The 27,471-nt window shown below is 42.4% G+C and overlaps 1 protein-coding gene across 1 annotated transcript; it reads right to left on the bottom strand.

Moving 5' to 3' along the window:
* Positions 1–84: 84 nt before the first annotated feature.
* Positions 85–27,471, bottom strand: LOC123771112 (uncharacterized). Its single transcript, XM_045763473.2, is given in 43 exon segments — positions 85–295; positions 590–751; positions 844–1,002; positions 1,079–1,189; positions 1,896–2,017; positions 2,233–2,393; positions 2,479–2,516; positions 2,518–2,583; positions 2,687–2,856; positions 3,892–4,075; positions 4,172–4,389; positions 4,481–4,595; positions 5,627–5,733; positions 6,004–6,226; positions 6,320–6,432; positions 6,527–6,716; positions 6,900–7,063; positions 7,292–7,484; positions 8,078–8,265; positions 8,495–8,665; positions 8,919–9,027; positions 9,377–9,502; positions 9,604–9,700; positions 10,083–10,210; positions 10,549–10,650; positions 10,652–10,716; positions 11,678–11,905; positions 12,115–12,304; positions 12,388–12,617; positions 12,746–12,905; positions 13,133–13,267; positions 13,358–13,504; positions 13,619–13,758; positions 13,844–14,042; positions 15,675–15,784; positions 16,182–16,353; positions 17,093–17,225; positions 17,358–17,566; positions 17,650–17,755; positions 23,914–24,070; positions 24,349–24,478; positions 25,167–25,316; positions 27,448–27,471. Coding segments are annotated over 42 exon segments (6,234 nt in total). The 5' UTR covers positions 25,308–25,316; positions 27,448–27,471; the 3' UTR covers positions 85–130.

The raw sequence follows: 27,471 nt of genomic DNA, 5'->3' as shown, positions 1-27,471 counted from the left end.
AATAATCATTCATTTGTCATTTAATATTAAGGTTCATTAAAACTAACCAATTTATGTAAAAATTTGAGAAATAAAACTACAGTACATAATTTAACCCTTTACAGTATATAGTAAACAGATTGTGGCGAGGCTACTCTAGTAACTTGAATGGCTTGATGCCCTTAATGTTTACCCTCAAGAGCAACACTCCGGGTGGCGACGACACCGACACTGCAACAAATGTGCCACCGGACATCTCCATAATGGCAAGTGCATAGCCATTTTCAATTGACAACGTCTGGAACACCCTGAAACCCTGAGAAAAAAAAGTAATTACTCTTCCACACAGCAAACCCGTCAAACACGCCGAAACTACAACGTTTCGTTGTAAACAACGTTGGTACAAAGTTCGAACAAGTTTTAACGCCTAACCAGTTATAACAACCAATATAGCAACTTAACGTTCTAATACGTCATAAACACGTTAACCCAAGATGTAACAACTTTATTACAAGTTGTAACAAGCGGAAAATAGAGTTTCGGTTTGTGTTTCCAGGGAAGTCATTAACAATTATTTGTATAGCAAGGAGAAGAGAACCCAAATATTTACTTCTGGATGGCGATATTCATATACAGACAGCAGTCCTTTTTCAGAGAGCAGCAGTAAATAGAGTGTAAGGTCGACTGTAAGGGTAGTTTGATCCACAACCCCGTACGCAGGTAGACACTCAAATTCTACGAAGTTCTCTATCTCTTCGTTGTATTTGAAGATCTTAAAAAGTAAAAAAAATGTAGACATTACGTATTTTTTTTTTAAAACAATTAAATTACATGTTTATGACAGTCGATAAAAATCTTACTTACCAATACTTTGGTGGTGTATTTCACATTATCATCGTACAATGGATAATCTGCTGCTTTTGATTGTGCAAGAGAAAAGTAGTAGACTTCGACAGGAAGTTTAATCTTTACGAATATTCCAGAGCTTACCAGGTCACCAACGTACTCGCCCTTCAACTGAAACTAAGGGGAAACATTATTAGATCTAATTACCCAAGTTAAAGAGCATTGTAAACATTCCCCAATGTAGTATACCAACCATCTTTGCTGTATTGTTCCACATGTAGAGCTGCGAAGCTGCTGTGTACGGGTCTACCACGTTATCAGTGTCCATATAATTTGCCAATAGCAAATACCAGTTTCCATGTACCTGCACAAAATATTGCAACACATTAAATGTCAATTCCGGGGCAAATAGGCATTATAACAATTCATACTCAACCAAGTTTTTGTAAAGGCTTGGAGATTAATTTTAAAGATTGTTTTCTGTTGTACATTACATTTAAAAGTCTACTTTGTTTAATTAAGATCTATTCTAGACATTTATCGCATCATCAGTTCATGAAATCCGGCATCACATGCTATAGTCTCTTTAGCCTCAGGTACTCGCTTAACATTTGCACTTTCGATAATAAACCAAAGTATGGGTACAATTTTTATAATTCATTTGTGTCTAGAGACCGCAAGTCTGTTTATTCATATCGTACAAGTATATATCAAGCCACTGCTTCCCCCCCCCCCCCCCAAGTTGTAATTACAGACCCTCCCCAGTATACAAGCCGCTCACCAACTCCTGAGGGGTAATTATTTACTGCCTAAGTGAATAGAATGCATTTAGGCGATATGAACCACGTCCAACCATTTCTGTCCCGCCCGGGATTCGAACCCAGAGTTCTATATTGCGAGTCGAGAACAAGCCAGACTGTACTACCTGAACCCTTTAGTAGACATGGGGGGGGGGGGGGGAAGGGTGTTATTATAAGTAGATCAGCACTTGCCTGCTAACATATATATTAGTTCTTCAATTTGTGTTCAAGTGTAATTATGCATGAAAATACAACCTTTAAAACACTCACCAGATCCAAGTCTAAACCCGAGGCAGCGTACCGTGTGGGACGCGTCCACACCTCCACTACTCTCCTATTAGTCAAGTCCACCATTGAAGCCGTTACAACATTCCCCGCGGTGCCATTTGAATCTATAGATTATAAAAGACTTTAGAGGCATTTACTGCCTCTTAATGAATACTGAACTACAGCTTAACACTAAGAATTTAAAACAGTCTTCAGACTAAAGTGCAATTTTAAACAAAGTATTCCCCTTTACAAACCTATATTAAATACCAAGATTGAAAAGATGATTATGTAAAAAATGTAACAGTGCTAGTAATGCACTCTACAAGAATTCACTTGCCTTTATCAGTCCCAGTTACAGTCACGATGTATGCCACACCGTTGTCCACAAACATGGCAGAATCCGTCACCAGGCCCAGATGAGCAGTGGTTGTGAAGAGGTTAACGGGATGACGCGATGTATCATCAACAGCTATGGTAGACGGCACGCCTTCTGTGCATCTGAAGTGTATCGAGGGGTCAATCGAGTCTTAAGCATATGCCAGGTTTTAAAACATTTTTGGTCAAGGCTTTAAGTTAAACTTACTGTCTGGTTAGGGTAATCTGAAGCGACAAGGAAGGATGACCTGAGAATGAACACCGAGCCAGTCCTCACTTGCGTAGCATTCCTCGCTACTCCACCGGCATTTACCTTTCCAGAAGGCAATTTGAAGTTAAAGATTAACACAAACTAAAGGTGTGAACATCAATGCTGTTTTTATCTACAAACAATGTTGAGAGCATTATAAACCAACCTGATAAAATGAAGTAAGAGGCGAACAGCAAATACAAGGACCGCTTCTGCTCTTTATACTTATATAACTTTCCGGTCCTAGAGTGTAATCCAGCCCAAACCACAATCTTCCATATTCCTTTAAATTTTGGAATTTAATTTTCTCAAGATATCCCAATTGCAGCCTTTTTTCTGAAAAAAAGTAAAAGTTAATAAAAATTAAGCGGTAAAGAAAGGCTGCCTAACGCATTAGAAAGGTTGCCACCAGATGTTTGCCAGGAAGATAGTTGAAAATTTAAAAGGCCGACAGACTTTCTAGAACAGAAAGTCTTTACAAAAATTGTTTGAAATAATACTAATGAGAGTATTACACATACTGTACTCGCTTTACACGTGTTTAAGGCGGTATGTGTAATTCAAGGTCCTGAAGCTGCATTGGTTTACAGCAACTTTTCAGAAGTACTTTGCAGTGGGTGAGGGAAGGGGTGTGGGGTCTAGGGAAGGAAACTCACCACAATGTGGGATGGGGGGGGGGGGGGGTGACGTGGCACGCGCAATCCCCTTTAAGTTCGATTCTTTCAGCTCAGACTATCAGGAAATGCAAGAAATGGTCCTCTGTGCACTTTGAAAATTTATAGTAGGTAGACTTTAGACGATCTGGCCTTCAGTCAAAACTATCCCAAAGCTCAGTTTTGACACCGACAGTCAAAGTCAGATAGTAAAAGGGCAGAAAGGTTACACTTCAGTTACGTAATAAATCACCAACTTATAATGTACGTGGCACTTTTTTTTAAAGTTGCTTTCAGTTACGATTTTAAATACAATACTGTATATGCAATTTAGAGGAGAGGGGGGAAGACAAGTTGTTAGGCCCAGATAAATATTACTTAAAATATAAAGTAGCCTAGTGATAAGAGTGCATGGGTTGGTTTAAAAAATCCTTGTAATTAAAGAGCCTTTACAAATCATTAGTAACACAGAAGGCAGACTGTGTCCATGTTGGTCGTTTATATACTATGAAACAGGTTTAACCTACAACAATAAATTCTATTCCCCTCATTCTTTAAGAAAAGATTCTTTGGGAAAACCAGTCAAGTGCTATTTTCATTAAATCCGAGTGATAGTCAGCAAAGTTAAATACTGGGAAACGCTGTAAAGAGGCTCCCACTAAATCTTCAATAACTTTAATACACAATGCAGGGAAAACAAATCAAGCAAGCTACTCACCTTTTACAAGACTTGCTACCTCTATTGAACTTAAAAGCAATCTAAGTTTATCTATACGCTGGAACTGTTGATCAATGATTTTCTTTAATGGTGACAAGTTGTAACTTAGCGTCGACAAGTCGTAGGCATTAACCGTCTTGAGCACCACTAGAGACTTCATAACCCTTACTATGTACTCAAACTCCTGCGGGTACAGAGTGACAATACAATTAGTTCAATTAATTTTCAGTTAAGGTAACTTGTGCCATATTCTACTCTCGGTACAAATAAACATCCATACCACAACTCCTGTTATTGTGACATCATCGTCTCTCCTCACGATAGTTGAATTAAGACGTTCAATGTCGAAACCATTAACGAGACCCGTCTGTATGTCTCCCTTGACGACTAGACCACCCGTTAGAATCTTGGCCCCGTACACCTCTTGCGAGGTCATGCCATGCTTCACCACCAGGTCAGACACCACCACGTCATTAATTTGTGCCACCTCCAAGTCACCTAGAAGACAATGTTAAACATAATCGACACTTATAAAGTATTGCTTGACAAGGAAGGGAGAGAGAGAGTAGTGAAGTAGCAAAATACATACCTTCCACCTTTATTGCTTCAAATCTCCATGTACCGCTCAAGGTCTGGTTGTGGTCCAGTGGTGTCCTATTTGCCAACACTTGCGTCAGATCGACACCGTCTATTAAACCAGAGACCTGTAACGATTTACACTTATTACAAACCAAGTAAAAACACAAACTTCACAAATATAGGCCTACCAAAATTTATAATCTTTCCCACCTCCCATCACTGTGGAAGGGAAGAATGCGCCACTTGCGTAATTGGTTCCAATTAGACCGTCAGGTTATTGGGAGAGTGCAATGCTATGATACTCTGAAGCGATTGGGAGGGAACAATCTATAGAAAGTGAAAACTGGGTGGGAATATTTAACGAAATTTTATGCATCCGGCTCCAATTGTTGGAGGACAGGAGGCAGGAGGAAGGCGGCGGCATCTTTCTATTCCACAGGAAGTCAGATAAACTCTCAAACACAAAGCCTATAGCTGGGGAAACTACAGGCTTTGCAAAGACAATAAATGTTGCAACATTTCATGATAAAGTGTCTAGTTTAAAGCCAAAATGAAAAGTCTAAGTGGGGGAGGGGGGAAATTAACTTTTTCCCTGTATTGTTAGTGTCAATGCCTGCCCCCACCATGATGCTGTGAACTAATGTAGTCAATATTACACAAACTGTACACTAAAACCTTTTGCCCTATATAATGTCACCCTCGTTCCAAGTTTCCTGCCATCAAACTCTACCCTCCAGCTCCAGTTGACATTGAGCAATCTTCACTAACAACTTTGCACAGTTACGTTACTGCATGCTACCAAATTTATTTTTTTTATTTTTACAAAGTTCTTGCATTCTTGTAAAGCCACTAACACGCATAGCGTTTCGGGTAGGTCCTTAATCCTAGTTTTCCCTAAAATACGACCCTCCAAATCTTAACCCAGGTACCGATTCAGTGCTGGATTAACACAGGCGTACAGTTAAGGATTAGCACCCAGTCAATCTTCCCCGGCCAGGATACGAACCCAGGCCAAATCGTTCGCGAAGAACAGGGAGAGTCTTACCACTGCGCCAAGGGGGACTGCATTCCCCGTGCATATATTCAAACTACTCGTTAGTGGGAATTTAAGCCTGCAATTTCCATAACTAAAATGTCCTCTTATTGCGGAACTTACCCAGAGGTTGCCTCCGATGTTTACAGTCGACGTGAATACAAGATTCTTGAGGACTACGCCTGCAGAGATGACCACCAAGTCCTTCACACCGATGCCACCCAACGAGCCTGCACGTATGAACAAGTGACAAATAGCGAGATTATCTCCAAATGCAAACTAGTTTACAACTCTAGTTTCCTGCTTAGACAATACTTTACAATTTACTAGTACTGTATGTTAATACTATAGCAGAATTGCTAGAGGTCAAGAATGCTAGAGTATCTTCTAAAAATTCACATGTACTTTAGTCTACAATTTTAGGTATAATGTCATTATATAGAACGATGCTACCCAATTTAAAAGCGTTTGGGCACAAATAAGACGACCTCAAGCCTCACCAGTAACAATAAGATGGTTCGTAACCAAGCCTCTGGCGAAGGTTTTGCGGCCCGTGACCACGAAGGTTCCCCCAGTAGCCAGAACCACTCTAGCAGCCGTAGCCGCTACATTAATGCCATTAACTAGCACGCCTCCACCGTCACCAATACCCGACAGCGTTTCAGTCACCTTCAGGTGACTTACTGATACCGGCTTCCTGAAGTCTAATTTGCAACTTATTACCTGAAAGAGGCGAAGATATATATAATCAATAACTACCAATATTAACGTTCGCGACATTTAATCAAACTTTTTGATGATTGATATTGAACATACCGCGTCTACGTTGTTCAGAACCGACACTCTGAAGAGTTCATCAACGTCAACGCCATCAATGGTCACAACACCCAGGTTACCTATTTCTATGTCGCGCAAGAACTCAACCGGACCTGTTGAAGACCAACGAAATATCAGTTCCGTTTACCCGTTCAACTGGTAGGGTGACGGGGTATTTTGTAACAGGTTTATCATCACAGCACTAACCGGTAATTTCCTGGTTTGAAGATGTAGAGACTAGTGTACTGAGGAAGTGAGTGACGTCCATATTTAGCGGGGCAGCAATAACGGTTCCGCTCGAGGTAGCGCTGCCCGTTATATATAGCGAACCAATCGTCGCGGGGAAGGGCAGGTTGAAGCTCCCATTTTCTACCTTCCAAATAGCATACGCATTTGCCTGTCGAATTTACATTATGTACTCCGGTTTGCAATTTTAGGTATTATATTTCTATATACAACAATCCCATATAATTTAAAAACCTCTAGTACAATTCTTTAGTCAATACACTAAAAAGTATTCCTCCCACTTTGGTTATATCATTTCGTAATGTCAAATGTACAAAACGAGAGATCAGCCAACCTTTAGAATATCACAGCCATCTAACGTTCCTGTTGTACTATTCAATCCTCCAAGGAAGGTCACCTCCTCCCCGAAGGTCACACTGCCACCCACCTGACTAACCGTATCTATCAGAACAAGATCACTCGCAGAAATACCATCTATGATGTTTGCCATTACACCAGCTGGAATAAAAAACCCTCTTGTAAATTGGGTAGAATAGGCTAGGACAAACTTTACCAATTATAAATGAGTACAGTCTGACAAAGCCATTAACACTTAAATGTTAAATTCACTGCAAAACTAAATTTAACCCCCGTTTTATCAACAAAAGGCAATATTTATTCAAAGAAATTTAAAGCAAGTGTTACAGGATGTGGCGAAGATATTTTACTCATACGGCAATTCCTTACTGGCATTGATGCTCGTGCTGAAGGTATAATGCGCGGCAATGGTCTGCACGGTGGATTTGGTAAGAATGAGAGCTGCGAGGTCATTAATCCGCAGGCCGTTGATGGTCACAAGGTCAAAGTTCCCCTTTATGTCCAGTGGTTTAAGGAAAACCTTCACCCCTGTAACACTACCATTGTAGTTATGGGGCACCACCTGAAAACAACTCAATTTATAAAAAAAAAAGGCATAGGCTATTAAAGTGGTATTGTAATATTTGGGTTTAAATATAACTTTTATATGCATTATAATCTTTGGATCATTAGTTATTTTAGCGCTAGACAAATTAATGTTACCTGAACTACTTAACCATGCAATTCAGTAATAGAGTTCCATTAACAATTGGGGTATGATTTACAAGATGGATGTACGATTTAAGAGTAATAACTCTTGATGTGCAAAACTCAAAGTGCGTATACTAAAGGCCAAGAATCTACATTACCGCGTTTGAAATTTGTACATAGATTCAGGAGATTGACGATAGGTTAACCGCCTTATTTGTGTGAAAAAAATTACACGACATGAAAAAAATAAAAAACAAAGCTAGTCTAAACTTAATACCCATTCTTAGCAAAGGTTGGATGGATATTTAAGCGATCTTCAACTAACTACAGCGTTTATAACAAGAGGAAACCAATGTAATGCACGAAGTTCAACTATGTTTATCGAGACAAGAAATACATCTCAATAGGGATAGAGTAGCTTAGGCTATTTCTACCCTCCCCCCAAAAAAAGTAAGAAGAACTTACGTTAGAGAGATGCGTTGTCCAGTCCTTCATGTTAACTAGGCCAAGTGATGGCTCCTGGCTGAAGTGAACATTGCGAACTTTAATGCGGCCAGTCACCATCTGCGTTACTGACGAAGACTTCTTCAACGAGCGCTTAGCCAGGTCACTTAGGTTGACGTCATCCACGTTGGCAGCAACCAGAGAATATACTAGAGGAAGGAGGGTGTGGGAAGGTAATTAGGTTTGATTATTACATTTTATGGCGACACCAATATTTCTCCCTTCTATTGTGACTTTCAATAGCTTTTGTAAAGCCAACAAACAAGACCAAAAATGTCACAATTTCAAGCAGAGAGGGGGGGGGGTGGAATTATTAGTAGTAGTTGCCAAGCCGGGACGATTATGAAGCTCAAGCAACAAAGGAAATGGAACTAATACCATTGACCGCCCCTGTGAACTGAAGATCTCCTTTGATGGTAGTCTCCTGGTCGACCAGGACCAGTTGCGACGCTGCTGTTTTCACATCCAGACCATTAATGGTGTCGGTCATCAAGTTGCCGGAGAGCGTTATAGTCGTCGCTACAATATTGTTATTGAACACCAGATTACCTGCAAAACCATTTAGGCAAGCTCAGATGTGCGATTTAAATAAAACTTGTAAGCATGACAATATGCATCTCTATTCTCTGAGAAGGTCAGTTAAAATGCCGAGGGGCATAAGGGGGTCTGAAGTTGAATACAACATTCATATTTATATTCTTCGGTGGGTAACCAACAACTTTTAGGGGAAGGGAAGAACAAGAAATTGCGTTTCTGGCGAGGGAAGTAATCTCCAGATGAAGGAGGACGATAAACCAATTACCAGTATGCGGAAGTGATCGATCCAGCATCATTATATCTGAAGACACATTGAGGTCATTCAAGAGGCCGCTCAGCAACACATCGCCAACCGTAAGTCTGCCATTAAAGTTCTGGAAATATTTCAGATATTAGTCTATAATGCGAGAATACTGACGGATCACCAGTAGATCTAAACTACTATCTTTAATTACTTTGAGGGCCCTCAATTTTTTTTTATTATGGAAAGGGGAATTTAAAAAGACTTAAGATTTAACTACTAAAGTTGACAATTTACTTCTATCCTGCAAAATAGTTTCAAAAGTATAATAAAATTATATCAGACATTAGCAAGGCAATACAAGGGGTAACAGCTCCAAGCTTAACCCACGCTGTAAGGGCAGAAAACTAACACACTCTACCTGGTAAAATGCTTCAGTTACCATCAAGTTTAGGTGTAAAAAAAGAAACTAGTTTCCTTACAGTAATCCCAGTAATAATCTGATCACCATGCAGCCGCACAGCATTGGCTTCTAGTTCTGACAAGTGGAGACCGTCTACAGTGGCATCAGGTCTCGTCTCCAGCGCCCCCTCCACCATTACTGGCCCCTGCAACAGTCTTAAATTACTTCCTTAAAATATAAGAAATACAGTAATCACATTCCAAGAATAATTTTGTACAACAGAAGACAAATTAATTTCTAACTAACCTTGAAGACGTATTGTCCAGTAATGTACCGAGAACCTGACGTATGGAGATAGTCGGACATTTTTCTATTATTAATACTCAGGCCAGTCACCGGCCCACTGGAAAAATAAATGGTATATGCCTGTCAAACATTTTCAAACAAGGCTTGTTTAGCCACCCCCCCCCCCCATCAGCCCTACTGCAGACTAGATGGTTCAGCTACCATTTAAACTTAAGACTTTGCTATACTACTGCTGCTGCTGGGATTTGTACGATACATTAAATTAACAACTTCCAAAGATTTTGTATAAAATAACTATGCAAGAATTGTAATTATAACGCATACTAGACATGCAGGCTCAAACTCCCGCGAGTTACACCAATTTGAATCTAATCGTTAAATAGGCCGTCACTGGCACCTTCTATCCGCAATTCCCCCCACAAATGGAACAGGGCAAAAACAGAGATGTTACTATACTCAAATATCAGACCGTTTCCTACCGAAATTCTGCTTGACGAACGTAGAGTCCAACACTGACGTTCTGATCCTTGGCCCGCCTCCAGTAGCGGTCTCCCAGGCCCTCCAGCAAGAGACCATTGATGCTATGCGCCACCACGTCGCCTGAACACTGCAACATTCACAACCTGATACACTAAACTGCTTAAATACCCGGAAGCTGCCGTAGGGTATTACCAGAACTAGATACAGTACAGATGTGGAAAGTTACCAGTCCCAGCACCTCCAGTACTAGGAACGAGGTGCTAAAGGCACTTCCCACAACCTTAAATTTAACTGCATAGTTTATGACTTTAGCAATAAAAGTACACGTACAAGTTAACACTGGATAACGTTAGGTGACAAGTCTTGGGACCATTAAAATTGCCATGGGTCAAGCGCACACAGATAGAGGCACAGAGATACAGACAGGGTAAATAGAGAGTTTGGGGGCAAATAGCTAGTACATACTTTTAACGGCGCCGTCAAGTGAACCTCTTGGTTAATGACAACGTGGGTGAGGGCGTCTATGGTGGTGTTCAGCTGATGTGGGTCGACACCATTAACAGTGGCGTCCCTGGTCGATCACCACACCTGCGGCACCAGTCACCTTCACGTCCCCCATGAAGGTGATGCCACCTGTACAATGACAAGCATCACCTGCATGAATCTTTGGTAGCAAGAACCTTCATTAGGCTCGTAACTGGGCTAGGCAGGAATTTTTTTTTATAGTTTTGCAACGCTCACATTGAAGTAAATAATATTGTTTGAAGAGAAAGTTCCCTCCAGCTCAACAGAATATGAAACTGTTGAGGCTGGCAGGGGCATTAACGAGAATTTTGGCCTGTGTTGAGGATAAGCTCAACCAAGTTATCACGAACTTTAGACCACCATAATGTTGTGAAAAGACTTGTCCCATAGTGATGGGACATATTCAAGGTGGTATTACCAATTACCACGAGAATTGGGCACTTTCTTGTCCGAGTGACACATGTACTGCACACGGAGTGATTACCCAAAGCGTCGGCAAGCTCTACCGTGAGTCTAGCATCGTCAGCGATTCGAGAAGCCAATCTTAGGATTGGTTGTCCTCTTAGCGTTATACAAGGTGAACCATGAACCATTAGATGCCCCATTTCCCACCCCCCCCCCCACCCCTACCATTTACCTTCCACTGAAGGTTCAGTAGTCAAGCACCCCCATGCATTAGTGAGCAAGTGTATTCAGCAATCTTTTTACCCCATGAAACAACTCTTATAGATAACCTCCCAAGCTGTTGACATTTATTCCAGCTATCAGTCGCTATAAATTTGACGAAGACCAAGTCTGTAATCTTTATGATAGCATAATTTTTGTAGCATAATGAGCCAAGACATCACTACTCTGATCAACCCAGGACCCCACAACCCCACCCAATTTCAGGAAGTATCCAATGCTGTGGTAGTTATTCCAGATTTTGAAGAGCTTAAACATTGTCAATCATAATAGATTTGATGAATGCTTGCAATAGTATCAAAGAAGACAAACCTTTCCGAGAAAGGACTTTTAGATAGACATTTAACCCCCATCCCCACTTCTAACTTTCGTTTTGGTACTTTACCAGTAATAGTTTGTTGGGTGTCCACTAGGACTGCATCCTGGCTCAAGTCCAGGCCATTTATGTTATTGCTTCTGATGGCATCAGTGACTACAGCATTCGCGAAGTAATAGTTGGAAGAGACAAGGTTCGGGGAATCCAGGTCCAAGATGTCGCCCCACTTTATGCCATTTATAATGGGAACCGAGACGTCGCCCGTCACACTCAAACTCTCAGAGTAGGTCACAGCACCTGAAATGTTACAAAGACAATATATAAAGTTTACACTTTGTATTCAACCTTAGAAATCACTAATCACTTTATGTATGGCCATTTCAAAGCTTTTTAAACTAAAATCTTTTGTTCTTTGCTCATGGACCACCATTTCTGATAACTGCAGTATATATTAATGTAAGCATTTTCTAATAAATTAAAGCCATTACTATATTAAAGAGACCAACCTTGTAAAGTAAAGTCTCCCGTAGTTTTAACAACAGCAGCATCCAGCTCCCTCAAGTTGAGGCCATTGACCGTACCAACATCAACATTACCATCCACTTGCATAGACGCTACAGAATATACTCCTCTCACAGTCTGCTCACTTTTAATATTTGTGTACACAACTCTGTTCTCCAAGCCTGTCAAGTCCACCTGCAAGTCATGGATCAAAGTCTTATCAAACAACGTTCTGCATACACCAAACTCACAGTATGTGTTTCAGAATTAATACTTACATCATTTACAAGGCCAGCGTTAATAGGCCCTTGAACAATCAGATTATCAAATATTTTAGGGTCGTGGAAAGCGAGACTAGCGCCTTTGGTAACGATGGTGGTAGAGTTGATGCCATTGATAAGGAGCGTGTTGCTCCCGCCCTCCCTCGCGGTGATGTCGCCAGATATTATAGAGGCATACCTGTGGTCTCCAGTGACACTCTGGGTAGCCAGGCTCAGTCGCATGTACTCTGCAAAGTTGTTGCACGTTACATGGATATACACCAAAAGGAAATTTCAGTTCAACATGCACACCACTAGCATTTGCAACATTCTTGCAAGAATGAACAAATTCCACCATTAAATACTTTATTCATACCATCTGTTCTAATGCCATTTATGGTTCCTAGAAGAGTACGCCCACGAGTGGTGAAGGAGTCTACCGTCAGAAGACCCATATTAAAGCTCATACTTATGGTCTGATCAAGGCCATTTATCATGAACACTTTGCCAAAGTCAGTCAATGTTACGCCATTAACCTGTTAAATGAGAAATGTATTAATCTATGTAATCGTACGGTAGCATAAAAACACGAGGCAAGTTTATACAACCAACGAAGTCTGTAGATTTGTCAAAGTTTCCAATATGGGAACATTTAAATTACTAGAGCGCCAAGCATTTTCAGTCACTTATGGATCCAAACAAAGTATACCTTTCCAAATATGAAAAGGTAACAAAAGTATTACTGCACGAAACTTTCACTCGCCTTTCGAGTTTGTAGAGTGTCTATTGCCATCTTATCAAATGTCATGGTCGAGGCAGTGATGGGACCAATGATGGTTTGATCACCAGAGTGATACAACACCTTCCCTATTTCCTGGGTCAGCTCTAGCATCGAAGTCTGTTGGGTTGAAGAGCAATTATTAAGCCAGGTCTAGGGAATTTTACACATACAAACTACATACAGTTTATACAAAAGTCAGAACTTTACCTTTATTTGTTCTACGTCTGAGAAGAGTTGTGCCAATTGTCCAGTAGGAACGATGCTTCCAGAGGGATTTACGTCAACTTTGCTGGTGAATGTAGTGGTGCCCATCACAGTGAGCCCCTTACTGAAGGTCACCAGCCCAGTCCAGTTCTGGAAGCACAAACTATGAAGTTAATTTGGCAAGAGACATTAACTTTTACAAAATCCCCCCCCCCCCCCCAAGCCACCATTTATGCCACCGTGCTATTAAAAACGCTCAATTACCTGTGCACCGTCAACAGTCTTAAGGGAACCTGACGACATCAGCTCTTGAAGTAATGTTATGTTAGTCTGCCTAGTCTCCAGAAGAGTATCTACTTCATCCAAACAGCGAAGAAGGTCATCTGCAGTGGTCAACAACTCTGCTGGCCAAATATAAGAACCATATTAAACAAAAATACACAATCGCCAAAATATTTCAAGATCTGGCAAGTCTTTATATAGTCTTACCAAGTTTCACGTGCTTGAGCGAGAGGATCCTGGCCTGCAGCTTGGAGGTGCCATCAACCCCGATACATATGTAGGAAACTATGTAGTCGTGCATTAGTGTCATGCCCTGGAGCTCACTTATTGTGCTGCAGTCAGTGTCGACGACGAAAGATGGGTAGTAATGGCCAGTCATGTCATCAGAGTAGAATCGAATTTTGCCCTGCGAAGACTTTTTAACGTGTATACGTTTATATAAAAATTCACATTTTCATACCAACATCAAATTAAGAGATTTTAGTCTTTGATAAAATGTGTTTAAAGTGAATTTTTTTTTTTTTTTTTTTTTTTTTTTTTTTTTTTTTACACAAAATTTACAAAACTATAAATTCTGAACTGTTAACAAGTCCAGAGTTACAAATTTACTCAAGCAGCAAGTCTCAATGGAGGTTGAATGACTTCAGTCTAGGTGGCACATTTAAAGCCATATTATCAGCCTTCAAAACATTGTAACGTTATCAGTCTTGCATCATTATTTGAACACTATTCATCTTTATTAAGATTTAAACTTGAGTAAAGTGTTAGAAGTATAGCACAAAAACCATTAAAGGTAATACTTGCCTTATGTATTTACTCTACTATTGTCTTAATATTTTCTCTAAAAATTTTTGAAGTTTAGAAATATGACTAATTATAAATGACTTTTTGACATTACAAAGATCCTGCTTGTCCTCAAGTCATTCACCATACTCCGTCCATTATAGTGGAGAATTCAACCCGTTATAGATTCAGCTACTCTCAACAAGTTCCAAGTAGCACGGGCTATGGTGAGCCCGTAGTGGACTTCAACCTTTTGCTAGTTACTTTATACCATTAATGAGTGTCCAAAAACCGAAGGCCAGGTGAATGGAGGTAGCTTCTCCCAAATTGGCAATGTTGAGAGGGCAGGGAAAATGGTTTTGGGTGCAACAAAAGTATAGGCTAGTCGGGGTAGGACCAAGTTAGAAATATACCCTGTAAACACCCCCCCCCCTATCTCCCCCTCGTGCGATTTTCTTCAATTCTGAAGTGAAATCTTGGAGTCATCTATAGCATGCCTAAGTTACTCCCGCCGTTTCCCCACGCATTGTAGTACAGTATTTTACTTATATGAATGAACAAGTCAGTTTGAGGTCAGAGCGATTATCCTTGCCACTGTCGTTTTTTAAATTGGTTACTTTGAACAAAAAGTACCAAGTAGCACGGGCTATGGTGAGCCCGTTGTGGACTTGCCTGGCACAGGAGCTGGGCTGTAACTTTTTGCCACTGTCATATACCCCTCCTATTATACTATAGGAGTGGGCGTGTCTCGGGATTTTGATTGGATCGGCGCGTCTACGGACCCCATCCCTAGTATCTGCTATTGATACAGATAATGGCTCTAAACCCTCCACTTACGGGCTCACCCTAGCCTGTGCTACTTTGAACGGAGAAAAAAAATTAAGATCAGCCCTGTGGCCCTTAACAGTTTCTGGAACTAGTGAACTTAATTCAGGAACGATGTTTGGAAAACTTTTGGGAGTTTACGTTACCCGTTTGCAGGGATCCAACAGTCGGTGAGCCAGTCTGTAGGCAGCACTGTGTCTATACGTGTACATGTGCGCCCGTGAAAGGTGTCTTGCAACCCTCAGATTTGCTGCTCGCACCAACTAGAAAAATCTCATTCTCCAAAACTTCCCTTAAATTTACCTTTACAGTCTAGCTTTTTGTAACTAGAGCCATCAACCAACAATGACAGCTTTAGCCATATGGAGCGAATGTGGGGGGTGGGGGGGGGGGGGGGGGGGAAAGGAACCATCAAAAGTGCAACACTTACCCCTTGACCGATGAATATCAAGTTCTCCAAGTTGTCTAACGTCAAGACGCCAGCAGAGCAGCAGGAGCCATGACCCGGCTCCAGGGCCTGCCATTCTCTAAGTTGTTGGTCTGTAATGAAAGCCCTGGTGTCTAGAAACTAAGATACTTTCCTAACTATATTTCTAGTACCAGAACACCGCTCCAGCCTCCCATACTATACAATTAGCAGCAAATAAGCCAATTGTCATGTACCCAGCCAACTTTCATATTAAAGCCTCTTTCTAATTACTTTCTTACTTTCAAGCCAAAAAAAAATAACTAGACCATTAAAGCTTGGTCCTAAGTAACCCTTAACCCCCCCCTCCCCTTTTTTTTTAGCCCTTATTCGCTATGACAACCTATTAACAGTCAATTATATTTACTTAACATTCCATTAAAAACTAATCTATTTAGCATCAGTCAATTTCATTACATTTTAGGAATCTAAATAATTGATCAGGAAACAATATTACAATTGATAACCCACTTGACCATTTATATATCTTCGGAAGAGCACTTTTGCCGATGCTCAAGACGTAATTTCTGTCATCGTGTGGGTCAAGGAACGGAACAATTTTCAAGCCATCGTCAGGGAGCAATTGAGCCAAGGTAATAGTCTCGTCCTGCAGGTCCATCTGGTACACTTCTAACCCGCCATCCTGATCATTGTTAATAGGATGGACTGTAAAAATCGCCTCATGGCAAAGATTAATATTGAAGAGTACAACACTAGTAATCATTAGTGCACAAACTAGTTCAGCTATTATAACTTTGTAGTTTTAGAGTAAACCAATTGCGTGCTAAAGTTTTTTTTTTTTTTTTTTTTTTTTAAACCAAGTGCCACTTTAAAAAGCATCAGACTTTACAACCATTATAATTTAATGACGCAAGTGCAAATTAGCACAAAGTTGGAAATTTAGGTGGAAATAAGTTAAAGAAATGCTGGGGACAGGGAACCGTCAGAGGTGGGGCGACCCAGACTAGGCTTTTTTTTTTTTTTGTGAACGACAATAGGTTTCTAGCTGGTCATAATATTTTAAGAGACGCAGAAACTTGTGATGGCAGACCGATACAAAGGGGGTGGGGGGGAAGGGAACTAGTGCAACCTTTTCTGGGTCGACCCAGGAATCTAATGGTTAGGCCCGTGTCCTTTTACCATTTCTTATGAATTAAGCCTTCACATTCAAGAACTTAAAATTTAAAATTGTACTATTAAAGATTATATTTTGTAAGTATGAAGTAACACCAACCTTCGAAGCAACTTTTAAGTTTAAGAGACCTGACCTGCCTCCCCCTTCCCTTTAGTCACTACACAAAGCTATTCACCCCCCCCCCCTTTTTACACGATTAAATGTTTTTGGCATTTACATAAATTTTTATATTATAATTAGTACGTACGGGCGATTCCATGCCGAACACTATGTAGTAGAAGGTTTCTTCATCTCTAAAGCCACTAATGTCCTGGACACCTTTGACGTGGAACTGTACGTCATCTCTATGGTCAAAGTAGTTGTCTACGAGTTCATACAACCTGTAGACAAGTTTAAAAAAAAAAAAAAAAAAAAAAAAAAAAAAAAAGTTTAAAACATCTAACTTCCAAGACACAGCCTAGTCAAGTGGCATTAGGACACTTTTAGTATACAAGACACTTATTTCAACTTGCCTAGCTTCAACATGGCTGGCCAGCTCTCCTATAACAAGATGAAGCTTGTCATTGACCTGGAACATGTGTAGAGCACCTAAGCCCCCTTCTGTAGTGATCTCTTGGGTGATAATATAGCGCCCGTTACTGATGTTCATGCACACAATGGTCACCACACTACTCGAGGTACACCCCAAGGCCATCCACAGCAACCCAGAGGTTATTTCCGCCTGAAAAGAATGGTGTAATATTGTATACACCTTTCATAGAAATTTCTGTATCTAAACCACCTTCAAATTGTCCACAGACTCACCACAATCTTATCCATCTTCTCGAAACTCTCACCGAGTTGGAACTTGGCTAGCAACTTTATCTTGTAATCCGGCCTTGACATCTCTATCACAGACTGCCAGCCACTCCTGTTTGAACAATATAATGCCTTTGTAAAGTAAAGTTTGGAGAAAAAGGCACAAATCATTTTAATCTTTAAGGAAGATTTTCCATAGTCAACAGTGATTAACTTCCCCCCCCCCCCCCCACCAGTCTTAATATATTCTCCCAAGAGCCACAATTGTTTCAGTTTCAATTTTCCGAGAGCAGGGGCGCGAAACTGAACAGAATGGAGAGAAAATGGATAGGAACAAGCCAAGAAGGGCGGGGGAAGACTTAAGCAGATTGGGGAGGATGGCGATACCCAGAAACTGGATTCTCCATATAAATGGGGGGGGGGGTTATCTCCAAGATGATTTTAGGGCTTTGGTGTCCCCGCGGCCCGGTCTTCTCTATCAGCCCTCCAACCCCAGGAAGCAGCCCGTGACAGCTGACTAACAACCAGGTGCCTATTTTACTGCTAGGTAACAGAGGCATAGGGTGAAAGAAACTCTGCTCATTGTTTCTCTCCTGCGCCCGGGATCGAACCCGGGACCACAGGATCACAAGTCCAGCGTGCTGTCCGCTCGGCCGACCGGCTTCCCTTCCCCGGCAGGGGGGAAGGGGAACTACTTCAGTTACAGGAAAATGAGTGGGTATATGGCGAAAAGGGAGCAAATGATAGGGGTGGGTGGGGAGAATATCCAAGGCACTACTGGGTACCCCTAGTATATTATTCACAAGATGGGGTACCTGTGTTTTATTCCCCCCACCCCCCCCCCCCTCCCTCCAGGTTTATTATAGAGTACCGACACTATTACAAACTACGGGGAAACCTTCCCCCCCCCCCTCTCCCACCAACAAAATCTGGCAAGGGGTCTGCTGTAGATATAGAAAATGGTTGAACAGTGGCACCTTATCCATAGGTCAGGAGAGGATGGCCAATCACGTGTCGAGTGCCGCCGCCGCCCCCCCCCCCCCCAACATATGGGCTACTGTGGACACTGCCTATTTTATAAAAATGGGTATCCAAGAGGAAGCCCACCCCCCCTCCCAGACACTCTAGTTATCTTGTGAGGTTAACCTAGAGTATCTTTAGATGGAGGTCCGGGAGTGGGGGAGGGGTTATTAATTGATGGGTCTCTACCCGACCTCGTATCGTTGTTCGCCTTCTCATTCCTCTCTATCCCCAGGGTCCGCTTGGCTAATGGGTTTTTAACGGCCGGCGCTACACATAATGGGGGTAGCTCTGCCTGTCCGCTAATCGTTTTCACACACACTGTTCAACCCTAGACGTCTCTGTCTTTAAGTGCTGCCGAGATTAGTTTGTCTTTCAGAGATTTGTTGCGTTTCCATGCTAGCATCGGCGGGGTTTTCGGGAACCTGTCCGAGGATGGGTGGTCCCTGAAACGTTCGCTCAGCCAGGCCCACAAGGTGTCCATAGTATCTCTGAGAGGTGTCTCAAATCCTTCAAAGAACGTGGAGACTAGGATATCCCTGTCTTGGTTCTTTGCTGTATTTTTACCGAGGGCTTGTTCTCTTGTCATCTCCTCTAGTTTTCTCCTTGCCACCTCTAGTACTTTTTCCGGATAATCCCTATCTCTAAAGAAATCCCAGAGGTCCCCGAGTTGCATTTCCAGTGTCTCAGGTGTACTGTTAATACTTTTGAGGCGCAGGCCTAGGGAGTATGGTAGCGAGTTTTTTAATTGTCTGGGGTGACCAGAGTCATACTGGAGGTACATATGGAGGTTTGTCGGCTTGTAGTAAGCCTTTGTCTCCAGGCGACGAGTCCGTGGGTCTATATAGATTGTGGTGTCAAGGAAGTTTAGTTCCTCTTGCCCCTTTTCTATTGTGAATTTTAGGTTCGGGTGTACCCCGTTCGCCCATGTGTAGAAGGCGTCTAGGTCCTCCCCTGATCCTATCATGACCCCAAAGATATCGTCTATACATCTAAAGTATAACTTCGGTCCCATCTGTAGGTTTGTCCTTTGCGTCTCAAAGATTTCATGTACAAAGATCTCTGCGATCGCTACGCTACTAGATGCCCCTATTGCCGTCCCTTTGATTTGTCTGTACGTTTTGTCGCGGAAAGTCAGTATCGTGTCTCGCATCACATGCAAGATTGCCTCCGTCAGGAGTTCTTTGGACTGTGGTTGAAATATACCCGCGTTCCTTAGTTCCCTATCAACTTTGTAGGCGTTTCTGTCGAAGAAATCCGCCACTATGGTTGCTGCTTCCCGTTGGGGAATGCTAGGATATAGAGACACTATATCGAGGGAGAATAGAATAGCGTTCTGGGGTACCGGACCCCACTCCTCGTTCGTTTTATCCAATCTTTTGAGAAGATCTGTTGTGTCGATTAATCTCTCTTTTAGAAGCGTCAGGAGAGGGTTAAGCAGTGCCGTGCATATTCTGTCTATCGGTCTTGTGGGTGCTTTGCAGCCGCTCAGCACTGGGCGACCTGGCCAGGTACTTGTCGGGTCCCTCCCTTTGTGTATTTTTGGTAAGAGATACATGCTTGGCAGTTCTGATTTAAAAGCTAGGAACGTGTCCCTGGCTGATGTTATCACGCCCTTCCTGCCCCCATTCCTGAAGAAAGAGAGGATTAGGTTTCTACTCCTTGTTTGGGCGTTTTTGAGGGCTGTGTTGCCATTTAGCACCTGGTGGTATGTTGTTGTGTCCCCCAGGTGTCTCCCCATTTCTTTACAGTAGTTCTCTTTCTGCCAGAGGACTACCGAACCTCCCTTGTCTGCTGGCTTGATTACCACGTCTCTTCTTTCGCTCAGGTTTCTCAGTGCTGTATGGAGCTCCGATTGGAGATAAGGTCGCCGTTCATATATTCGTGCATTGAGAGAGTGAGTCAGGAGTTTCATCTGGTCACCTAGGCCGTCGAGTTTAAAAGGGGTTTGTGGGGTTTGTAGTGGAGGGTTCATGTACTTTACCGAAAGTGTTTTTGGCATGTTTCTCTTGTGGCTTCCTGGGGTGTCCCTTGGAGCGAGTTCTGTTACCTGTAGTGAGGCCCAAGTATTGTTTTTGGTTTTCTAGGGAGTCAAGGGTAGCTTTCACTATCTCCAGGCGTTTATGCCTGGGTGGGGGTCCCGGGACGAAGGTGAGGCCTTTCCCTAATAGGTCCCATTCATGTTTGGAGATGTTTACCTCCGAGACTACTGAGCGCCTGATGCGCTCCTTGCGTCTCTGTTTCTCTTCCCACTCTGACCATTGTCTCCCTCCACCTTGCCACCCGTTCCCGTTTTCTCTTTTTGGTTGGGTGTAGTGGCTTTAGGTAGTGTGTTTCGTGTGTCTATTGGCCGACTGGGGGCGGTTTCTATCCACCGTTCTTGGTCTGCCCCTGCTCTGTGAGCGTTGATTATTGTCTCTGCTTTGTTGGCGCCTGTTATTATTTCCCCTAGGGGGGGTAGGTTGTGTTTGTAACCCCAGTAGCTTTGTCTCCCCTTTGTGTTTTACCTGTGTTTTCAGGTGTCAGATCCCATTTTTGTTTAGGCTTACGTCTATTCTGGTTGGGGGGGGGGGGGGAGGTTCCTGGTTCTTTGGGGTTCATGTTGCTGGGGTGCCTGTTGTTGGGGAGTCATGGTTTTCTCCTGTGGGGGGGGGGGGTAAGGTGTTTAGTTAGTGATTCATCAGAGTCTGGGATCATGTCCCAGACTGAGGGTTTCGAGATTCCCTCTTCCATTAGGCGTCCGCCTGGGGCTATGATGCTAAACATCTTCCGTCTCAGGTCTGTGTCGACCTGTGGGGGTATTTTGAATTCTGTGTAATGGGGTCACCTTTTTATTTGCCTTTATTAGGAGTTTTCCCGAGAAAACTTGAGGTTGTGTGTAGCAGGAGGATTTAGTCCTCCTATTATAGGCTAACCATAGGATGGCTCCGACCCTGTCGTAGTTATAGCCCTCCTCCATTAGGCATGTCACTAGTACCTCTATTTTTGTGTGTTCTCGTGCAATCGAGCCTTTAAGGAGGAGGGTGAAAAAGAGCCGCAGACTCCCTAGCATGCCTCTCGTAGAAGGCCTCTAAGTATGTTTCGAGTGCGGGTGGGAGGGGTAGATCTGTAGAAAAGAAAGGGTAGGTTGGTGCAGGGGTCAGGAAAGCTGGGGCTTTTCCCCAGTTTGCTGTCCACTGCACCTGCCTTAGCCTCTCCTTGAGGTGGTCCAATGTCGAGAAGAAAGGTCTCAGGAGGTCTGCTGCTTGTTTGTCTTTCTCTGTTAGTTCTACGTCTACATGGTTTCGTTCGTTCGAGAGCAACTCTGATTTGTTCTGTTATGTGGGTTTCTCCATGCAGGAGGTCTTGGTGGGGTCTCCTAAAAGGGAGGTTTTTCAGTATCTTGTCACCTGCTCCACCCCATACTCTAGCTTCTGCCCACAGGCTGGGTAGGGTAGCTAATGGAGGGGAAATGTCCACTCTGCCTAGGGCTTTTATTAAGTCTGCCCAGGCGTCTGGAGATTGTACGGAGAGGTCGTCCACCAGTCCGTGTGCCGAGATGTCTGCTGGTGGGATTTGTACTTCTGTGACCTGAATCTGTGTCTGTTGTTCAGGTGATGGGTTTGTGTTCGGAAGGAAAGGGGCTAGGGACGGGGAAATTGAGTCATCAAGAGGGGGTGTCTGTCCCGTATGTTCTCTATTGGTGGCTCTCGTGTTAGGTCTGTTGTTTGGGGTACGGCTGCATATTTGTGTATGTCAAAGCCTTGGATGATGGGAGCTTTGTTGGTAAGTTTGTGTGTGTCACCGGTTTTGTGACCAGACAATCTCACTGACTTCTCTTTTTTAGTTTTTTCGTACTTACTGTACCTCTGGTGTTGGGCGAAAGTCCAGTTTCTTCTTGTTTAGGAGTATTGTATGCCGTAATCCTTTTGTAGGTTCGATGGGGTAATAATGATAGCACACAGGTGAAAGAATAAAACACTTACCAGATTTCGCGTGGCGGCGGTTCTGGTCTCAGGTGGGTATTCTGTTTCACAAAATCACAACACTTGTTTCTTTAGTCGATAGTCTCATGAACGGTTATGTTTTTTATAGGGCTGTGTGGGTATCTATCTATCCAACACTTATATCAAAGAGAATTACGTTAATACCCGCTATGTTCTCACACGAAGTAACTAGAAAATCGGAGACAGTACCGTTTCGTGTGGCCCGTGGACACTGCCCCCCCCCCTCCCAAACATATGGGCTACTGTGGACACTGCCTATTTTATAAAAATGGGTATCCAAGAGGAAGCCCCCCCCCCTCCCAGACACTTTAGGTTAACCTCACAAGATAAGAGTGTCTTTAGATGGAGGTCCGGGAGTGGGGGAGGGGTTATCCCGCCCCCCCCCCCCACACAATGCAAGGGCAAAAAAATTTAAAATAACTTCTAAACTTCTCCAAATTTAAGGCTCCATCTTCAGATATTCAAGACTTTTTATATTAAATTTTAGTTTGTCTTCAAGTATTTTACTTATGACTAAGACCGTTCAGTGCAACATCGTTTACAGGGAATGATAAAGTGAAGGAACGTTAACAGATCTAATCCCAACTGCGACCTGGTAGTGAAGATTGTCTTGTGTAAATATGGTTATAGTGTATGTAGCAAAGCCTCATCCAGTCGCCTTCCTGGGGGGGGTCATGCTTGCGTGACCTTAACCAAGCACAAACGTTTCATGACCAAACTAAATGACTACGTTGGTTATGTATGAAAGGCTACACAGATATAAGTAGCAAATCTATTCACTAACCAATTTGCCAGTATAGATCAAGCTGTGGGTCCTGACCTACGCGAGAGCCTCGCACCTGTAAGTAACCATCTACCTTCCTCAGCACTTACACTTTTCAAAACACTTCCAACATACAGTCGGTTAGGGGGGGGGGGGTCTAATTTTGTAGAATTTAAGGCAATATTGGAATCTGGTTTACGTGCAACCACTTTCTGCTTTCACATGGATGCTAGTAAATTAAATTTCAAAATAATCTATAAAATTGGTAAACAAATTTCAAATGTTCAATAGATCAAGACATGCTATACATGTGTGAACAAGTCATTATAACCACCAAGAACAAATTTATAGTACTGAACTTTAAAACAAAATTATAATGTAGTAAACAAAAAATCCATTAGGATTTTCGTGACAAGCATTTGGCATAAATTTTATTGTAATCTCTTATATTAGCGGTAATGTTAAACTTCAGAAAAAAAATAAAAAGGCTTTTGGACTAACCTTTGATTTCCCAAAACCCAGAAATACTTTTCTGGCGTTGTCAGCAAGTACTGGCCACTAACCCCTTCCAGAGACCCGGCATTAAACTCACTTGGGTTGAAGTAGTTGAAGGAATAGAGTGCAGTATCGGTAATGTTGACAGAAGTCATGTCAAGGGCTGAAAACCAAAGCGGAAAGTTTCTTTTAAACACCATTCCCGAGCTGTGGAATGTGTAGTCTTATTAAGCATTGTACCTTAAACCAGGAACTTTATTCAAGTGACAAGTAAAGCACCATGAAGTATAAACAATTTTCTTTAGTTTTGGCCATCTTGCAGTGAGACCAAGACATTTAAACTTTCCTACCATGAAGGGCAATATGCATTACAAATTCCGGGGTACCCAGGATTAAACCCACAGACGAGTGCGCGAACCAACAGAATGCCTCGATTTTTACCTCTTCTGTATCTACGAGTCTCTGCAGTGAAAGACTTGTCAAGGTGGAAATCTGCCAGGTCCTGGAGGGTGGCGGTGAAGGCGTCCACGTCTGCCAGGGTGTGGAAGGGACGATCAGGTACCATGGCCATCTGCAGCAAAGACACGGTGTGGGTCTCCAAGTAACCCGAGGATTAAGTCTTGGCACATTTATGCGTTCAATAGAATTTCAAGAGCACCGTTAGTCTCGGTTCCGTTATTTAGGAATTTTTCCAAGTCTCTGCATTCAGTGAATTAACTGCGTCTCAGCCAAGTTAACTACAAACTTTTACTCAACCTAATCTATTATTGGCAGCTACTAATGACTATAATGACACCGATTTTTCGATCTTAAATTTATATATTAAACCCATTATAAATGGTCATTACGTGAAGAAAATTTGACGTGGTCAAGACTGTAGACCACTAGAGTGAAGGCCAGCCTTTGGCCTTTTGCTCAAGCTCAAGGCAAAAACCTATAAAAAGGTTATCAATGCAACATTTAACCGTCCAACCAACAAGATGAGCCTTGTACTAAAGTAAAATCTGAATACTCAAACAGGTAGAAACCACTAACACTCAGACAAGCCACCCCCCCCTCCCCTTACACACCTCTTTCATGGTTTAATCTTTTCATGGACGTATAGAAACTATCATCCCCGTGATGTCGTTATGGACGTAACAGCTTAAACTATTGTCACCAAGAGCCATTCTATATATGAAAAATTACATACTACGCTAAAGGAAGCGATTGAACGTAACAAGTGAATATCGCCAGAGAAGCATCAGGTGGGTACATACCAGATCCTGTATAGAGGGCAACTGGGGCAGGTAGCTAGCATCATGCTCAGGAACAACGGTGGCCAGGGTTTTGTAGCGGGAGAAGCATAACAATATTCCTAGTAGGGCCGCCAAGCCTAGTCTGCCTCTCTTTCTGCACATGTTCGTTGCCTGAATAACAAATTATTAACAACTTAAAGCTACATTACGCAGTTTTATGGGCAAACTATATGGAGCCACTTTCCTGTGGCCAGGTTCCTGAAATTTTTTTTTTTAGGCCATCTTCCTAAAATTGAAGTAATTACAGTAGACGGCCTAAAGCACACGAGATGACTACCAGGAAATCAACTTTTGTATTAGTGAATTTGTCCAAACGGGAAATTTTTATACTTGTTGCTAATAAAACCCAACTATCCTAGGCCCAATATAAGCTACAAGATGCCTAGTACTATATATTAGGCCTAAGAACATTTAGGTTTCCTTTTTAGCCCTCCCGCAAAAGACAAAGTGGCTTACTGGGACGCCTTTACTACACGATGTGATCGACCAGTTACAAAAAGTTTCGTTATTTCAGGAGGATGGTTTGAAAAATTTATAGAAGAAAACAAGGACCAGATAAGAGACGATGACAATTTCAAGGGAATGCTGTAGAGGTTTACATTTCTTAAAGTGGTGGCATCTGGGCTCTTACCAAGACTGGCCTATAATACTCCGTATTCAGCGCGTTTCCAACGTAAAGAAACCATCGTTTTAAAGATTATTACCCTAACCTACCAGAGGACCTCCTCTCCCCCACACACGAACAAAAAACTACTGTCGCGACGCGCTACCATTTTCTAGGAAGACAGTTTTTCCTTGGGTAAAGTATTCGTAAAAATGAGACTACATCGGTGATACGGTAGCCCGTCCTCCCGACACTGTCTTCAGCAGTTTGGGGGAAGGCTTGTCCTCAAGCTTTCCGCTCTTACCTTAGAGAGCGAGAGAAGGAAAAAAAAAAAACCAGGCCGAGAGAATTTAGATATACCGAGGGGTGGCCCAGGCAGCCTCTCTGGGGTCATATAGTGTAGTAGTACTACTAAGATGGACAAATGGGGGTTGGGGGGGGAAGATGATACAGTTTACCAGCCTTCAACACCGGTCAAGATATTCGGATCTGGTAATATATCTGGTTAAAAATATTTATCCGTTTCCTCTACTGTCGGTAGAAGGATGGTCTCTTCATGCAGGTCTGCGTTCAATACTCAACTGTCCAAGTGGTTGGGCACCATTCCTTCAATTCCCCCCCCCCCTCCCCACCCCACCCCGGTCTCGACTTTTACCCCGAGCCCCTTCCAAGGGGTATTTAGTCTTAATGGCTTAGAGCTTTCCGCCAATAATTCCCTCCATACTAGAAGAATTTTACGGCAATACCCTCAAATTAAAGATCTTAGCCAGATTACAGTGAAAACCTAAATTTTCGAATCATTATGACTTGCATAACATTGGCAATGCGTAGACAAGTACTTTAATCAGATTTGTGGTGACGCAGAGATAGGTTTTGCCACAAAACCCGGAAATAAGTTACGCAGATGTGGTAAGCGCCTAGTATGACTAGAAATCATATGGTTTAATTTGCTACCAAGCAAAACCAAAATTTCTCTCCATTTAGACTTTCCCCATCTTCATTCGGTAATGTTATATTTATTGAGGAAGGATAGGCTGGAGCAAGTGCGCTAGTTTGCACCTTTATCCAGCAATTTTATTAGGGAGAGACGGTCCTCCTTCCATTAGGTCTTTGGAAGATGCGGGGGAGGGGGGGGAAGGCCAGAGTTCATGGGAGTTGAGAAGACCTTCCTGGGAGGTGGGACAAAGCTCATGGGACCAAGGCTCCGGAATTATCAGGCAAAAGGGGGCCCCCCACCTATTTTAATTAGAGCAAGAAATAACTGCAGAAACTTTGTAGCACTTTGTACATTTCCGGCCTTAAAATATACTTTAGATAAATTACAGATTTACCAGACTGCTCCCGCTTGGTCAAAATCTTACCTTTAACAATTTACCACTAGGAGTTGCCGTTTGTAATTATGAAGGGTAGTGACAAACTTAACAATATACAAAGTTCACCGATTTCGACATACACAAGTTCTTCCCCTGGAAAATTTGTAATAATATGAACCATTAATAGTTCCCAAGAACCGTAATATTTTGACGTTACGATAAGGACGAGCCCATGACCACTCTCAGTATCTGCTTTATCAAGTTTCTAGTGATTCAATGTACATTAGCAACAAGCAGTAACAAAGCGTCTGCTTCATATAGTTACGTCAGAACAAACCGTAAACCGATA

Source organism: Procambarus clarkii, chromosome 14, assembly GCF_040958095.1.
Source record: "Procambarus clarkii isolate CNS0578487 chromosome 14, FALCON_Pclarkii_2.0, whole genome shotgun sequence".
Lineage (NCBI taxonomy): Eukaryota > Metazoa > Arthropoda > Malacostraca > Decapoda > Cambaridae > Procambarus > Procambarus clarkii.
The sequence above is the reverse complement of the archived record's forward strand: the minus strand, read 5'-3'. Positions and strand labels throughout refer to the sequence as shown.